The sequence below is a fragment of the Mytilus galloprovincialis genome, chromosome 6 (assembly GCF_965363235.1).
Source record: "Mytilus galloprovincialis chromosome 6, xbMytGall1.hap1.1, whole genome shotgun sequence".
NCBI classification, from domain to species: Eukaryota; Metazoa; Mollusca; class Bivalvia; order Mytilida; family Mytilidae; genus Mytilus; species Mytilus galloprovincialis.
Window position 1 is genome coordinate 8,125,941 of NC_134843.1, and position 18,751 is coordinate 8,144,691.

Sequence of the window (18,751 nt, forward strand, 5' to 3'; positions counted from 1 at the left end):
GTAAACACTTCAGAGTTCAAGAATATAATTAGTGAACGGAAAAGTAAGTACCATGATACATTTTTAACCGATAATATTTTTTTACTTAATTTCTTCATTTACATTTTTTAGATCTCTGGGTGCATTTTGGAAAATGATATTCCTACGGCCGTTCCTTTTGATGTTTATATTTCCTAAATCGGTCACTGCAAAGCTGGTAAATTTTTAAGATTGTAATTTCATAACCATAAATGAATTAAAAACTATAGTAAATAAATTCTTTCACCGTCAAGCAATTTGTTTTCAAGTTTTTATTAAAAAGGTGTTTACGTTTATAAAGCCTGTAAATTTAGAATCGTTCCTCGCAAACTTATGAATGCCATGCCTGACGTGCATTTTTTCAACATTGACGAAAAGCAGTCAAAAACGATAACCTTCATTATCTGCATTAAACCAAATATTTGCTTCATGTATTTAAAACTTGTATCTCTTTGAAGTGACAATAGCGACACTATTTGACAGTATTGATTGATAAAAGGTTATTTGTCTTCAGCTATTTGACAAATAAAACGAACTAAAAATTACTACCTTATTTGCATTATTTTTGATAAATTTTGTCAAAATAAGCTCAATAATTATCATCGTCTTTCAAGACATTTATTCGATGTCATTTTGATCTGTATTATTATCCCACACAACATTGGTAAACTTTTCTATTCATATGAATTATACTAAAATCCCTTCAGGGCAAGAACCGCAATTCTTACATCAGTTCAAAATGGCGAAAGGATTACAATTATTTCGTTTTAAAGATCCAGTATACCATGTTATATCTTACACACTATCCGAAAATTTTGTATTTTGCCACTTTCTCTCCATCTTCCTGAACATGCATGACATATTTGCCAATGGACGTTTCAGTAACCAACAACCAATCAATCTCCCCCAGGATATGTACTTCTAAATTTTACCCATATTTGAATGAATTCAATTAACATATCTGTGTTACCTATTTTCCTTAAATAATATTAATACAAAGGTATGATTAAATATAATTTATTATTAGTTAGACAACCAGCAAAGTTTAAAACAATCTTTTTTGGTATCTATAGGTTTATTGCTAAATCAGATCTAGAATGAAAATTATAAAGTCTATTCATGATAATTCATTAATCCAATTTGTATAATATCACTTCAGTTGCAATATCCAAGCTCTGTATAAAGGCATCATTATTTTATACAGCTATTTTTCTAAAAATAGTTCTCTATTCCAACATGGTTTTTATGCACAATAGTGTTCCTTTTGTTTTATGCTACACTTTGTTTTGTCAATATTTTTAGCTCCGTCTTATGTTAAATCCTTTATCCTGTTTAGCATATCCCTATTTCACTGCCTATGTAATAAATAGTTTTCACAGGTACCAGGATTATATTTTAGTATGCCAGAAGCGCGTTTCGTCTACATAAGACTCATCAGTGACGCTCATATCAAAATATTTATAAAGTACAAAGTTGAAGAGCATTGATGATCTAAAATTCCAAAAATCGAAAAAAAAACTGACAACGCCATGGCTACAAATGAAAAAGACAAACAGACAAACAATAGTTCACATGACACAACATAGAAAACTAAAGAATAAGCAAGCAACACGAACCCTACAAAAAAAACTAGGCTGATCTCAGGTGCTCCGGAAGGGTAATCAGCTCCTGCTCCATATGTGGCACCTGTCGTCCATTGGCAAATATGTCATGCATGTTCAGGAAGATGGAGAGAATGTGGCAAAATACAAAATTTTCGGATAGTGTGTAAGATACAACATGGTATACTGGATCTGTAAAACGAAATAATTGTAATACTTTCGCCATTTTGAACTGATGTAAGAATTGCAGTCATTGCCCTGAACGGATTTAGTATCCTTCATATGATTAGAAGTTTACAGATTGAACCAACAGATTGCCAACGTTTTTAACAGTTTGTATTACTACGTTTGCCCAAAGTTTGTTCAGCATCGGTAAGTATTTTTCCATCATTCCAGCCAATATATTGTATAATTACAACGTTGTGCTCATGTTTAGCCATCACGATGGGCCAACATAGGGCCGCTTTGCACCAATATATTTGGACAACGTTTAACAACAACGTTGGGCCTATGCATGTTGATACGTTGGGCTAACGTTGTGCCAACGAACCAATGTTGTCTGGGATAATAATACAGATGAAAATGACATCGAATTAATGTCTTGAAAAACGATGATAATTATTGATCTTATTTTGACAAAATTTATCAAAAAAATGCAAATAAGGTAGTAATTAGACAAATAACCTTTTATCAATCAATACTGTCTAATAGTGTCGCTATTGTTACTTCAAAGAGATGCAAGTTTCAAATACAATGATGATACATTCTGCAGATAATGAAGGTTATCGTTTTTGACTGTTTTTCGTCATTGTTAAAAAAAATGCACGTTATTCATGGTATTCATAAGTTTACGAGGAACGATTCTTAATTTACAGACTTTATAAACGTAAACACCTTTTTAATAAAAACTTAATAACAAATTGCTTGAACGGTGAAAGAATTTATTTACTAAAGGTTTTAATACATTTATGGTTATGAAATCACCTTAAAAATTTACCAGCTTTGCAGTGGAAGATTTATGAAATATAAACATCAAAAGGAACGGCCGTAGGAATATCATTTTCCAAAATGCACTTAGAGACCTAAAAAATTTAAACGAAGAAATTAATTAAAAAAATTATTATCGGTTAAGAATGTACCATGGTACTTACTTTTCCGTTCACTAATTATATTCTTGAACTCTGAAGTGTTAACAAGTGGTTTTATAACATGTCCTTTGATAATGATATCATGTCGTATTTTGCATCAAATTATACAGCCTTCATTGATTTAAAATGGTTTCTTTTGGTGGAAGCCATGTTATCCTATACTGTCTGTGTTCATGTGAGTATTTTAAATTGTTTTAATTTAAGGGTAAAAAGAATTAAAAGAAAACACTTATTTTCGATTAGAAAATAGATTTATTCATATTTGTTTTTAAATTCAGAGGTGATTTGAGCGCTCAGGCATGTCTTCTGAATTGTTTTGGCCTTTATCTGGGGCTTTAAAATTGAATTGATATTTAGCTCCAAATCTATTTTAAAATTGTTTTCCATTTTCTAAATCAGGGTATGTTCTATATGGCACTGCAAACCATACTAAAAGAACACAATACTGTTTTGCAGTTTATTCCGTCGGGTAACACATAGAACTATTTCCTAAATTAGAATCTAAGCATATGTCAGTGACTATCTGGATATGAATTGAACGCAACCACAACAGCATGATATTTTCTTACCTTATGTGATTTGACATTACTGATGTACCATGGGTAAACATGCTGTTGTTTTATAGTTATATGGGTAGATAATACTGTTACATTGAGGAGAACCAGCTCTGCTGTTTTGTGAGTAACATCACTACTTTACTGTGGGTATTTATCACTGCTACACTATAGTTAGATATCACTAGTGTATTGTGAGTAGACATCAATAGTGTCCTGTGGGAATTTGTTAGATACCTCTAATGTTATGTGGATGTCATGATTTCCTTTATAGAGGATTGCTACTCACAAGGAAGCTATTAAACCAAGAGTTCCAAATGGTGAAGTTGAAATCATCCCTTCGTAAATTTTACGGACGCTATCACGAGTTGGTTGACCGTTATGGAACAGCCGTTTGACAGATGATATCGGATATTTCTTATGTCGTAACTACAATACCCTTCCCTTTTCACGAATGCTATCTACCGAATTAGACTATTTACCGAAGTTTTAATAACATAAGCAACACGACGGGTGCCACACGTGACGCAGGATCTGCTTACCCTTCCGGAGCACCTGAGATCACCCCTAGTTTTTGGTGCGATTCGTATTGCTAAGTCTTTAGTTTTCTATGTTGTGTTTAAGTACAATTGATTGTCTGTTTGACTTTTTATTTTTTGCCATGGCGTTGTCAGTTTATTTTCAATCTATGAGTTTGAATCTCCCTCTGGTATCTTTCGTCCCTTTTTTAAGCTACTGTTCTTTGTGGTATTTCCTATCATGATTTCCTTGATAGAGGGTTGCTGCTCACAAGGGAGCTATTACACTAAGAGTTCCAAATGGTGTAGTTAAAAGCATACCTTCTCAAGTTTTATGGACGCCATCACTAGTTTGGTCGACCGTTATTGAATATTAGTTTCACAGATAATCACGGATATGATCAATATGTAATATCTAAAATCCCGTTCCCTTTATACGAACTTGACCTTCGGAATAAGACTTATTTGCGGGTTTGTACTTAAATAAGCAAAAAGACGGGTACTACATGTGGAGTAGGATCTACTTACCCTTTCGGAGCACTTGAGATTATCCGCATTTTATTTTATTTTTTTTAAAGGGGGGGGGGGTCGTCTTGCTTTGTCTTTTATGTTGTCTTTTTGTCTTTTTTAAGCCATGGAGTTAATGAGTTGGAATGTCCCCCTGGTATCTTTTGCCCCTCTTTTAATGAACGTGATTGATATGTTCATAACTATAAATTAACTGTTAACAAAACTTTGAATTTTTGAAATACTAAGGCTTTTCTACCTCAGGAATAGATTACCTTAGCTTTAGCTGTATTAGGCAAAAAAATTAGGAATTTTTGGTCCTCAATGCTCTTCAACTTCGGACTTTATTTTGTTTTTATCACTTTTTTTTCGAGCGTCACTGAGTAGTCTTTTGTCGACGAAACGCGCGTCTGGCCAAAATAAAAAATTCAATCCTACTACCTATGATGAGATTTTTTAGGTAATGTAAATAATACATATGTCATCAAAGAAGAATAGAATATCATGAAAATATGGTCATTAGGACAGACCACACCAACTACAAGTGTATCAACAACTGATTCCTTCGAGAATCAAGAAAAAAGAAAAACAACACATGCATCGTTACTTCTCAACAACTCTGAATATTTCTGTCGAATTTTAATTGAGAAATGGCCTTGGAACGCAGCAAAAACGGCATTTTACTAAAAATGTAATGATTCTTCTTTTTTCGAAGGGATATCTGTGGAAGCTGCAGACTTGGATTATATCGAGTCATCAATAAAAAAATATTTCTCTGATACCCGTCATCATGCTATAAACAACCGTTACAAAATGGCCGCCAGAGATTATGTGAATTTTCGTCCTTCGGATTGGTTGCCGAGTACTTTGAATTTAGCTTACCTTCTGTATCTACAAAGGTTAGTGGTGTGGTTGAATAATTTAACTATTTTATATGAATAGTAGAAATTAATGTAATAAATGGACTTTAAGTTGTTGTTAGCCTTAATTTTTTATTTATACAGCATCCAGTGCGAACAAAAATATGGTGAATGCTTAAGATAGATGTCGTTATTTCTAAACTAAGGGGAGTACTGCAACATTATATGTCTATATGGATAAAGTCACGTAGGGCATAACATTTTCATCCCTCACGAAAGGTCTTCTATCGCATACCCTGTTTCTATGTGTTTATCTCATAAGAATAGATTACTTTACCTTTATTTAGTCAAATCTTTCGCAATTTCGGGACATGTTCTTTATTATCGTACATTATTCGACCTTTCTTCGTTTTTTCTTTATACGAGCGTCACTAATGAGTTGTTTGTAGATTACGCGTCTAACGTACACTTTTTTAATCATCGTATCTATGTTGAGTTCATCCTAGCTTATGAACTACATCATCGTCGGTTTTTTTTTTAGAGACTTTCATTGTGCGAGTTTAAAGTCATATAAAACGTGTGAATGGTGAAAACCAATGCTAATCTTATTTTTGAACCAATGCATGCATATATCATAAACTTCTGTGCACATATTTTTCATTTTTTACGCATCCATGTCATATAATCGTAAAATTGTTTACCTTTCACTCGGTCAGTGTTGATGTGAAAATATGGCAGCTTATTTATTGTAGAAGTTTTCTGATTGTCAACTTTGTAAACAATCAACAAAAATGCATGGATATTGTGTAAGCACGTGTATTATTAAAAAAAATTGTGATGAGATATATTCTACCAGTGGTGTTAACCAGACGTGGATTCTCAACAAATTCGAATGATCTACTGCTTAATCTTCGATCAAAGTCTTTGCAATTTTGCAGCAACATAAAGACTTTTTATTTTTGTACGCTTTACACTACTATTCCCCATGCTAAGTTGAAAAATAGTTATCAAAGGTACCAGTATTATAATCTAATCCGCCAGACGCGCGTTTCGTCATTCTAAGACTCATCAGTGACGCTCATATCAAAACAGTTAAAAAGCCAAACAAGTAAAAAAGTTGAAGAGCATTGAGGACCCAAAAAATCCCAAAAGTTGTGCCAAATACGGCTAAGGTAAAAAGAAAGATTGACTTCCACATCTCATTAAACAGAGCTTTTTTTCTATAAATATGGGAATCGTAGATACAAATTTCTTGTTTTGGGTTACAACAATTCATATTTTGTGAAGAACCACATTGAATCTACCAAAAAATATACTGAAGATGATACTTTCAAAATGCTGGACTTTTTAATCGACAATATATCTATTGAGTTTGGAGGATTTATATTTTAACAGACAGTCGGTATTCCAATGGGTACTAATTGTGCACCCTTACTGGCCGATTTGTTTTTGTACTCGTATGAAGCAGAATTCATTCAGAACCTCCTTACGGACAAAAAGAAAAAGCACTTTGCCAAATTCTTTAATTTTACTTTCCAATATATTGATGATGTCCTATCATTAAATATCCAATAATTCAGTCAAAACTTACATCTCATATATCCCAGTGAACTTGAAATTAAGGATACTACTAATACTAGAAGGACTGCTGCATACCTTAATCTTTTCCTCAATATTGACACAGATGGACGACTTCACACGAAAATCTATGATAAACGGGATGATTTCAACTTCCCAATTATTAATTACCCATTTCTCATTCCTCTGTACCTTCGTATGATGTTTACATATCTCAATTTATACGTTATGCTCATGCATGTTCACGCTATACGGACTTCATATACAGGAGTGTGCTCCAAACGCAGAAACTGCTCCAACAAAGTTATAAGGAGGACAGATTAAAAATGAAAATTTTACGGACACCATCACGCATTTGTTGATCCATCAATGTGTCTTTGTCCAAACTAACTAAGGACATTTTTTTCCACATGTTAGATTGTGGTTTGTCATTACGTCGTCTGATCTTTTAATTGCCGAACGTGACTTATTCCCGATTGTGACTGTTTTGCTGAGTGTGAATTCGCATTGCTATAAGACGTGTCACGGTACTTTTCTATCCAAAATTCATGTACTAGTATTTAGTTTTGATGTTATATTTGTTATTCTCATCGGATTTTGTCAAATGTCTTATCGTTTGTAGTTGTAAATCTTATTTTTTTCTGTTGTATTCGTGTGTTATGGTAAAGATAATTAACCACCCAGTTCATTCATTAGATTTTTGTTTGGGTCAATTTAATGTATACGAAATATTTGGTTACAGTTCGTTTTAGAAAATATACCGACATAGCTAGATAAAACAATTAATTATCATATTACTACCACAACTTGATATCAATTAGTATGGTAATTTTCATTGTTATTAATAAATGTTATATCAGTACTACAAACCTAATCTTTAATTCTATCTTAATTCTATCCTATTTTTCGGAAATTTTTAGGCATCACATTGTGCGTTTATCGCTTTGGCTAACTCGGCTGTGAATTTTTATGTGCTAGCTTAGGTTGTTTTATTATCCGTTTTTCTTCCGTAGTTAGTCATCACTTCGGATTTATCATGTATATCTATCATATAGTCATTTTATAAAAATTTACTGTTTGCAAAAGTATGAATTATTCTAAATATTAAGGATGTTCTTATTCTATGCAGAAAACCCTAGCCGCAACTTTTTGGAACTTTTGGTCCTCTATGCTCTTCAATTTTGTACTTGTTTTGGTTTTCGAGCTTTTTTTTTATCTGAGCGTCACTGGTTAGTCTTACGCTCGTCTGGTGTATCAAATTTTAAATCTGGTACTTTTTGTTAACTTTTATTCGTTTGTTTCTCTGTCCTATATGTTCTCCCATTTATTTGTATAGTAGTCCTGTCATGTAATGTTGTCATTTTAATGTTATATTTAACATTGCTATAAAAGCGGGAGGTTTGGCATGCCACAAAACCAGGTTCAACCTACCATATTTTTCTTTAAATGTCCTGTACCAAGTCATGAAAATGGTCATTGTTATATTATAGTTCGTTTCTGTGTGTGATACAATTTAATGTTTTGTTTCTGTTGTGTCGTAGCTCTCCTCTCATATTTGATGTGTTTCCCTCAGTTTTAGTTTGTAAGCCGGATTTTTTTTTCTCAATCGATTTATGAATTTCGAACAGCGGTATACTACTGTTGCCTTTATATAGCATGTCCAATAAGAAATAGTTTATATCGATGACGGAGCGGTGTTTACGTTTGTTGACTCTCTCTTCCACATTTGTTTTCCCCTTTGCACTTGCGTATTGCGATCACCGGATTTTTACAAAAAAGTTCACGCTGAGGTTTCTGCAAACGGAAAACATATCGGCGAATTGTTGTCCGAGGAAGCCAACAACTTAAAAAAGGTTTTTTTTTCTAAATTATGACAAGTTAAAGAATATTATCTGAAAAAAATATATGTAATTAAAATAAGTTTTATAACAGAAACTAACCCTAGTTATGAAAAACATATCCATCATTCTTTTTAAATTTGAAATTTCATTTGACTTTAATGTTTAGTTATAAAAAACCAATCCATCATTCTTTTTTAAATTTTAAATTTCATTTGACTTAAATCTTAATTGAATCCAAATATCTGTATTTAGTGTTGTTTGGCTAAACAGTTCGAAATAGAATGTATACTCCTTTGCATCGCCAATTTGGTTCCTGAAATCTGATTACCTTGGTTGAGGACTTCTTTTTGATTTGAGTAAATATTCTTATTTGAAACTGATATCCTCAAAACGGTCACGCGGTGTGTTGAAAAGTCAAATTCAATGTATTGTTGTTTTCGTTTGCAACGAATACTTTATCAGGTAATGGCGTTAATGTTTTGGTTATTATCGTAAATTTAGTCACAACTTTTATACAGGTTGGAGACGATATGTCGTATAGTTATTTGTGTCATTTACTGTCTGGTTAACGTATACGCGCCAACTACTTTTATTCATTATTGAGTGTTGTCCTTTTCATTAAAGTTAATAAGTTGATCATTACTCTGTCATATAAAAAATAGGATACATATTTACCCATTCTTCTTAGCTTGTTTCTTATCATCAATATATTTATGTAAAACAAAACCACTGAAGTAAAAATGAAAAAAATTAAAAATTACAGGAAAGAAAGAGTAAGATGGATATAATGGACAAATAGACAGACGGTACTTAATCAACTAGATGGAAAGGAATTCGATAATAAGAATTTAGAAAAACAATTGTTGTAGTATGGCTAATAAGGGCGTCATTTTGACATGTATCTAAAACTAAATATCAATCGGTAATTTGTTGTTTAAAGACTTCGCACAAATTTTTTTGTAAAAATACTGAACTCCGAGGAAAATTCAAAACGGAAAGTCCCTAATCAAATGACATTATCAAATGATAAAACACATCAAACGAATGGACAACAACTGTCTTATTCCTGACTTGGAACAGGCATGTTCAAATGTAGAAAATGGTGGATTTAACCTGTTTCTATAGTGCTAAACCTCCCACTTGTAAGACAGTTGCATTAAATTATATTATATTGATACCAATGTGTGATAAAAATGTCAAAAATAGGGGCACAACAACAACACAAACCCCACCAAAACTGGGGTTGATATCCTGTGCTTCGGAAGGGTAAGCATAATGGAAAAATCAAAACCTCGAACATATCAAACGGATGGATAACAACTGTCATATTCCTGACTTGGTACAGGTGTTCTCTTATTCGCCTGGTATTGTTATTATTTATGTGTGATTCTGCATTAGAAATACATCGGCAATAGCTAAATTATAAAGGGTGATGATAGGGGCGTCTTAATGTTGTATTTGCCTTCGAGCACTTCGGGTCAACGTTGTAGACCTTCTTGATGTTAATTGTTCTTAAGCTTCGAATATCATTTAGCCTTTCAACTAATAAGACAACGCGCGATTACCGTACCAAATTATTAGCCTGATAACTTTAAAAGTTTTAACTGCTGTTTATTTGATGTTTTGCGCATATTTCATTAAAGTTTTTTTATTTGTTTTATGTGTCCATCCATACCTTTTCTTTCGAATGAATGCTAAAACTCTAATATTAAATATTATTTCAGTCAAATTTTACAACGGTTATTGGTATGCTGAAAGGTAGCCATTTCGGTACGGCTTATGACAAGATGATAGCCATTGGTGCTCATTATGATACAGTTAACACTACAAAAGGTATGTCATATTTCATCATTTCCACTTTTATATCTTTTTGTGAAAGAGAGGCGTAAAATATCAGAGGGACAGTCAAGTAATATGAATTTAAGTGATAGCTGAAGAAAGGTGGTGCCACTAAAAAGGTACAAACAAAACAATATAACTCCAAGGTAAATTCAAAAAGGAGGGAAATCCACAAAAACAGAATCAAATATTGAACTCTATCATCCAATGGAAGATTGTATACAGAAATGTCTTATTCCGTCTACTACAATATGAAAATAATGTAAATTAACAAAACGATCAAACTCCGAGGAAAATTCAAAACCGAATGTCCTTAATCAACTTGCAAATTCAAAGGCTCAAACACATCGAGCAAGTTGATATCAACTGCCATATTCCTGACTTGCTACAAAATATCTTGAATTCTACATATCAATCGGGTGTTTGTCTGTAATTTTGTCAACTAAGGAAATAACGAACAATGAGGATTTCTTATACGACTCTAAATTTACTTCTTTTTACCGAAAGGTGTGGATGACAACGGCTCAGGTGTAGTTACCATGTTGGAAGTTGCCCGGCAAATAACAACAATAAACAGGAAGGGGACAAAAAGGAAAAATACAATCATGTTTGCTGCTTTTGACCTGAAAGAAGAAAGTATGACTAATGTTATTAGTTTACTCTTGTTTTCTCTTATTTAACATATCTGAATACATGGTATAATACAAATTTAATGCAAAACTCTGTTGTAAATTGTAAACTATATTGTAAATTGTAAACTATATTGTAAATTGTAAACTCTATTGTAAATTGGATTTTACTTCAACCAAGGATGTTCTCCTGATTTGGAAAAAAGCACGAAGGAGCTATTTATTTTTTTCAGATTATAAACTGGTTATTCCACAGTAAAATTTTTGCCCCCAGTTTATCAACTACATATCTCATGCTTTACTAATTACATAAACAATCTTGATTTGATCAACACAGACAAGTTATAGGTAAATGAAATGCCTGTTTGACGTTCAAAATTTTATGCCAGGTATCTTTGATATATTTTTCGTAATTATAAATCCCTTATGATAAATATTTTATCTATTGATATTTTTTTCTCTAGACTTTTTTTTTATGTAGCATCGCATTCTAAAAAGTTACGAATGTTGAAACTTTCATAAACTCAAAACTTCATTTTTCTTTAAGATTGCAAAGGCAGTGAATTATTACTCGACTCATGGCTAGAACCTTGGTTATTTAAGAACTATGGACAAGCAGCTGAATTACTGGAATCGCATGGTGTTTTTATTTTGGACTCAGTAATGAATTATAACGTTTCCATCAAATCGCAGACTAGTCTACCAAATATGAAAAGTTTAGTAAGTATTCTAAAATTCAAACCAAACAAACTTAACTTACACCATTGGAAACACATCTAGTTTCGAAGATTATATTATGTATGGTTATAAAAAGTAACATCACAAAAATACTGAATTCCGAGGAAAATTCAATCGGAAAGTCCCTAATCACATGACAAAATCAAATGACAAAACACATCAAACGAATGGACAACAACTGTCATATTCCTGACTTGGTACAGGCATTGTCAAATGTAGAAAATGGTGGATTGAACCTGGTTTTATAGCGCTAAACCTCTCACTTGTACAACAGTCGCATCAAGTTTAATAACATCGATAATGATGCGTGAACAAAACAAACAGACACAATAGGTAACAATGTCATAAATAAAGGTAAAACGTATAATTCGGTAGGTCACATTCGTGGAAAGGGGAAGGGATTGTAGTTACGACATAAGGAACATATCCGACATCATCTATATAACAGATATTCCACAACTGTGAACCAACTCGTGAAGGCGTCCGTAAGTGAGGATTTCAGCTTCCCAATGCTTCACTATTGGGAAGCTGAAATCATCTCTTTTGTCGTAAAGTTTTGTTTTCAACCGACCCGCATAGTCAATTTCTAGATATAAATCCTAATCAAGTGGCAAAATCAAGAGCTCAAACACATCAAACGAATCGTTGTATTTCGTGCAAATGAAACATAGCTATCTTTGAAATTTATAATGACACTAATCTAATTATTGTGTTACTTCAAATGCTTGTAAATATTTTCAAATCTTGTATCTCATTTCAATCCATTTACATTATGAAGTGTCTTAATAGGCTTCTTGTAAGTTGTGAGTTTTGTAGTCAAATACCATCAAGTAAACCGTCAAGAACAAGTGTCTTAAATCTTGTTTTTCCTTTTCATTTGAATTGTCTTGTATTAATTTGGAATTTGAGATCATGAAAATGCCACTGATGAAATGTTTATAACTTTGAACTATATCATTTAGTTTCCAGAAACATTTTCCAGTATATCGAAAGACAATTACAAAGGAGACTTCTTAGCTATGGTTTATAGAAATCCGACTTCAGATTTGGTACTGGCAAACATGTTTAAAGCAAAGTGGAAAGAGGCAAACAGAGAACAGTTTGAACTGGAAACTTTCCCTCTGCCGTTTGAGGAATACAGCGAATTACCAGAGAAACAGCAGTTGAATTATCGATATTTTATGAAAAGTGATCATGCGAGTTTCTGGGATTACGAAGTACCAGCTATATATCTGACAGATACTTGTAAGTTGTTTAGTTTTACTCTATGCTTTTTTATTCATGGATATTCGATTTTTTGTGGGAGGGGACGGTATTGATATATAATACACCTTATCGGTATTTGGAAAATCTGTTCCGCTTGAACCTTTGACCTCATACAACAATCACTTTTCCATTATAACGTCAGATATTTTCTATCATGACGGTCAACATTTTACGGGAACTTTTGTGAAGTCCAGTAATAGCGGACAAATAGCGATAAGGTGTATTGACTCTATGTTTGAAATAACAATATATTTAAAGATAAGTATATTATAGAAGACTAAAAAAAGCAACAGTAGTATACCGCTGTTCGAACGTTATTAATCGATTGAGAGATAACAAATCCGGGTCACAAACCTAAACTGAAGGAAACACAACAAGTATAAGAGAAAGACAAAGAAACAACAGTAACAATAAAGTGCAACAAAAAAAACCGACAATGCACACACACAGAAACGAACTATAAGATAACAACTGCCATTCTCCCGACTTGGTACAGAATATTTAAAGAAAAATAGTGGGTTGAACCTAGAATTGTGGCTAGCCAAACCTCCCGATTTTATGACAATGTTAAATATAACACTAAAATGACAATATAACATGACAGGACTACAATACACATAAATTGAAGACCAGTCAGGACAAACAAATACACAAATAAACAATACAATAGAACATTACGACATAATTTAATACGCCAGACGCGTGTTTAGTATACATAAGACTTATCAGTGACGCTCAGGTTAAAATAGTGAGGAAAGCCAAACAAAGACGAATAGCATTGATGACCCAAAATTCAAAAAGTTGTGCCAAATACGTCTGAGTTTGTCTGTCTGGGATAAGAAAATCCTTAGTATTTAAACTTTTGCAAACAGTTAATTTATAGAATTAACCATATAATTGATAAACATGTCAACAACGAAGTGGTGACTTACTACAGAATAAAAACTGATCTAAAATGCTTATCATACGTGGATTTAGTTCTGAAAAATAAGTAACAAAATAGTTTCTAATTTTTTTGTCAACTGGGAAATATCTTTAACAAACTTACTAGAGACGTCAACGAGAAAGTAAACACGTTAATATTACAAACACATTTTTTTTCGCTCAGGTATGACACTAAAATCAATTAAAAAACATTAAGAGGATATAAACATGAAAATCAATGTAGTGAATATCATCAACATGAACGAGTTGATAAGAAAATTCTATGATTGTCAACTTCAGATAATTACCGAGGTGTAATGGCAGCGTGCTATCACAGGCCATGCGACGATGCATCGATGATTCTTTCTGACGACAATCTTAAATTCCTTGGTAAAACTGCTGACGTTCTTACTATGACAATAAACCAGTTGTCAGATCCTTATCAAGGTAAGTGAAATAATGATACAAACGTAAGAAAATGTTTGTACCAAGTCAAGAATATGTTATCCATTCATTTAATGTGCTTGAGCTTTTGATTTTGTCATTTGCGTAAGGACTTTCTTTACGTATAGAGTTTACCTCCGAGTTATTTTTGTTATTTTACTTTAAACTGACGCAATGATAATCAAATTCGTTAGTAGAAGAAATATGTTTGTCTTGCATTCATAGCTGCATGTAAAAATATATTTAAATACGCGGACGATACCAAGGGAAAATTCAAATCTAAAAAGATGAAGAGAAAATGACAACGCTAAGACAAAATTCGAAAGCCATGAAAAGATAAACACGTCTCAAAAAATCATGTAAGAAAACTGAAAACTGAGCAAAAGGCACATGGGGTGAACTCAAGTACAGTTAGCAGTTCCTGTTCAAAATATACGTACTCTTTAGGTATTTAGTTGAAACTAAACGTTCGGTCTTGCGTGTACTTGATGGAGATTATTGCAATAAAAGCGTGTCTAGCACACTATTCTCAGCGGCATGCGATTATTGTATAAACATGCTATGCAACATGTTTGAACATTATTCTCTCCTGTAGATTGATTGATTTATCATAGTTATAGAGACCGTATGGCATGAAATTTGATAAAATTTAAATTGCATCTAGAAAATAAGAGTATTTTTGAAAGAGACAGACATTTTGCCTTGCAACAGGACACCTACCATACCCTCAGGTTTGTTTTTCTTTTGCACTCTCTGTACGTACAATGCCTCGTTTTAACGTTTTGTAACTATTATTTCAGGGACAAATGAAGCAAGTCGATGTAACCAACAGACTTTACTGATCACACTCATGTATTTGATATATACGAATATAATACAGTGTCTTTAAAGCAGAGAGATGGAATATGGCAGAAACAGACAAATAATGGATATGACATATGTAACAGTTTCAAAATTATCTTCAACTCGTCGTTACACTTTCAAAATTATCTTCAATATGTTTTGGAAATCAAATTTTAAAAAAATATATAACTCCATTGTGACTGTATAAAATCTAATAAAAGCTTAAAATAAAATCACTGTATAAAATTCAGCAAAATTGTATATTCATTGTATCCGATTTACACAGTTAAATATGTCCTTACTATTAACAGTGAAGATCATCAAATGTAAAAACACATTACAGTTACAAATCTCTACAATGTATTATATGAATTTCATAGCGCAATCTACATTCGGTATGCTCGAGACAAACCCATTTGGAAACTATTTTTTAGAATGTTGATATATATATCGATGCGCTCATATGTTAAAATCAATGAAGCTTTTGCGGCCAAGATAACAATAAGGGCAACTTTACTTGAAGGAGTTGTAACCTTCGTTTCAACACCATTCTGTATTGAAATCGTCAATCTTCTCCCAACATGATGTATTGCTCCTAAATCAGTTTTAACTTATTTTTTTATTATCATTTTGAAAAATTTGAAATAATCGGACAAAATTCGGTTCAACAAAAATGATCATCAAGTATTAAGACAAGCTTAATGTAAAAACACCAGTCTAAAAGAGGGGCAAAAGATACAAGAGGGACAGTCAAACTTATAGATCGAAAGTAAACTGACAACGCCATGTCTAAATAAGACAAAGACAAACAGACAGATAGATGATAGTACATCAAACACAACATATAAAACTAAAGACTAAGCAACACGAACCCCACAAAAAACTGGGGGTGATCTCAGGTGCACCGGAAGGGTAAGCTCCGTGTTGCTCATGATATTACAAGATAACATGAGCAACACGAAGGGTGCCACATGTGGAGCAGGATATGTGTTACCAGGTAAATAGTATAATTTGGTAGGCCACATTCATGAAAAGGGAAGGGGATTGTTGTTTTAAAGACATAAGAAACATATCCGATATCATCTGTGAAACAGTAATTCAATAACGGTCAACCAACTCGTAATGGCGTCCGTAAAAATTACGAAGGGATGATTTAAACTTCACCATTTGGAACTCTTGCTTTAATAGCTTCCTTGTCATGAGCAGCAACCCTCTATCAAGGAAATCATGAAAGGAAATACAAGCCTGGGAATAGCGTATCAATTGGGAGATATATATCCCGAACGCAAGCGCTGTTGGAATGTTGCTACATAGAAATGGAAAGTTCACAATTGGGAAGCTAAAATCATCTCTTTTACCGTAAAGTTTTGTTTTCAACCGACCCTCATTACCAATTTCTAGAGGAAAGTCAAGATATGAAGCAGACTTAGCTGTATCTTTTATCTCTTGTTCGATAGGATAGATGCGTTCAACATAATCACCATATTTTGAACTATTTAGTGAGAGAACATCATCTATATAGCGGAAAGTACACACTAGTGGCTTTTATAACTTGATACGCCACACGCGCGTTTCTTCTACAAAGAACAAATCAGTGATGCTCATATCAAAATAGATAGAAAGCCAAACAAGTATAAAGTTGAAGAGCATTGAGGACAAAAATTCCAAAAAAATTGTGCCAAATCCGAAAAGTTTTCAAGCGGGACATTAGGAATCGCCGTTAACATTGGAAGTGCATTTATCGCCTCATTGTATGATCCGAAGGGAAAGTTCAGGTATCTTCATGATGATCTAAACAAGCTATGGGTGGAGTTTACCGCCACAAAGGATGCAAGTCTTGTGAAAATTTCCCAATGTGAAAACCCGTTTTTACAGCACATCCCACGTGCAATGCTTCAAACGGAAGTTTGGATAAACTCTCATATTGCTAAACCAGTGATCATACTTTCCAAAGACTCTGGTTGGTAGGAGGGTCAAAAAGGTTTGCTCTCGGGTTTCCTTTAGGGACCTATGTCAGTAGATTTCCTTCCAGACCTTGTTTGTACGTATACGGACAAGGGAAAACAGCTTGCAATAACAACCATGTATGAAACTTACAGAAATCCGCGTACACTAATATTTGTTCATGTGAAGGGTCTGATGGTTGTAGAAATTATTTAACTCACCGAGCAATATTGGAAGAAGACGACGATGAAAACGATGACTGATGTCAGGTTTTTAAAAGTGTTCATGCCCTTTGTTAAAAAAAACCCATGTAACCACTCTTTCTAAGGTGTTCATGTGTGCTTTATGTAAGGCAAAAGCACATAAAATCTAAAAAGTTCATAGAGCTAGAATGTACGCTGTAACTTTACTCCGTCAATAAACTCATTTGTTCTAATTGCCTTGTTAAATATTTGTGACTGGCAGGAAATATACATCAAAGCAAAATCCAAATTGACTTCGATTCTTTTTATAAATGCAATAAAATTCAGAAATATATCTTTAGACGTTCATGCGATGTAAAAAAAATGAATTGAGATTCGAGTGTTCTTCTATTTTGTTGCTAGTCTAAATTCCCTTTAAAATGTGCATTTGGTCGTTTCGTTATTTTCATATTAAGCTGAAATGAAGTGTCACAGTTCAATTCATTATGAATTTCTTGTTTAGTAACAGTTTAAATATTTTTTGGAGACTTTTTAGAACTCCATGTTAAATAAATTGACGGCATAATCATGGTTTAGTCCCAGGTAGGATTCATTCTTTAAAAACTGTTTATATATAATCATGGTTTAATCCCTGCATACGGAAAAATACTTCATTTAACATAGAAGGTGGGACTAAACCATGATTGTATATAGGATTCATTCTTTAAAAACTGTTTATATATAATCATGGTTTAATCCCACCCATACGGAAAAATACTTCATTTAACATAGAAGGTGGGACTAAACCATGATTATATATAGGATTCATACTTTACAGATGCATGACACTTACTTCAATCCAACACCTTGAAAAGGGTTTTTATTTTGGGGGTATTATTAAAAAAAAAGGGGCAAGGAACTTTTTTGGGGGAAAATTATTAAAATTGCATTTTATCATTGTATGACCTTGACCTTTAACCTGTATATAGGTTATGCTTCAGTTTGCTTCAGAATGCGACGCTCTGAACTGTATGACCTTGACCTTTTACCTAAAATAAGGTCAATATCGGGTCAGACATGTGACATATGACTTTTTTTTGGGTGAAAAATTATAAAAGTTATTTTTTTTATTATATGACCTTGACTTGTAACCTCTGTATAGGTCATGCTTCACTTTTTGTTAATAAAATCATCAATGTGACACTCTGATATGCACGACCTTGACCTTTTACTTAAAACAAGGTCAATATCAGGTCAGACGTTTGACCTATATAGAAATTTTAGGGGTATTTAATAAAAAATATTACATTATTAGTT

The 18,751-nt window shown here is 33.0% G+C and overlaps 1 protein-coding gene across 1 annotated transcript; it reads left to right on the top strand.

The window, feature by feature from the left end:
• The first annotated feature begins 2,805 nt into the window (after window positions 1–2,805).
• Window positions 2,806–15,564, top strand: LOC143078850 (uncharacterized protein YfbL-like). The gene is made up of 8 exons (XM_076253850.1): window positions 2,806–2,942; window positions 5,062–5,245; window positions 10,350–10,458; window positions 10,972–11,100; window positions 11,641–11,813; window positions 12,794–13,076; window positions 14,322–14,468; window positions 15,266–15,564. The coding sequence occupies exons 3-8, from the start codon at window positions 10,374–10,376 to the stop codon at window positions 15,352–15,354; spliced, it is 906 nt and encodes a 301-aa protein (XP_076109965.1). The 5' UTR covers window positions 2,806–2,942; window positions 5,062–5,245; window positions 10,350–10,373; the 3' UTR covers window positions 15,355–15,564.
• Window positions 15,565–18,751: the final 3,187 nt, after the last annotated feature.

Bases quoted from the DNA above. Each gene is read 5' to 3' on its own strand.
- LOC143078850 (XM_076253850.1), top strand. From the start codon at position 10,374: ATGCTGAAAGGTAGCCATTTCGGTACGGCTTATGACAAGATGATAGCC. The intron at 10,459-10,971 runs GTATGTCATATT...TTTTACCGAAAG, and splicing joins TACAGTTAACACTACAAAAG to GTGTGGATGACAACGGCTCA. The intron at 11,814-12,793 runs GTAAGTATTCTA...TATATCATTTAG, and splicing joins TACCAAATATGAAAAGTTTA to TTTCCAGAAACATTTTCCAG.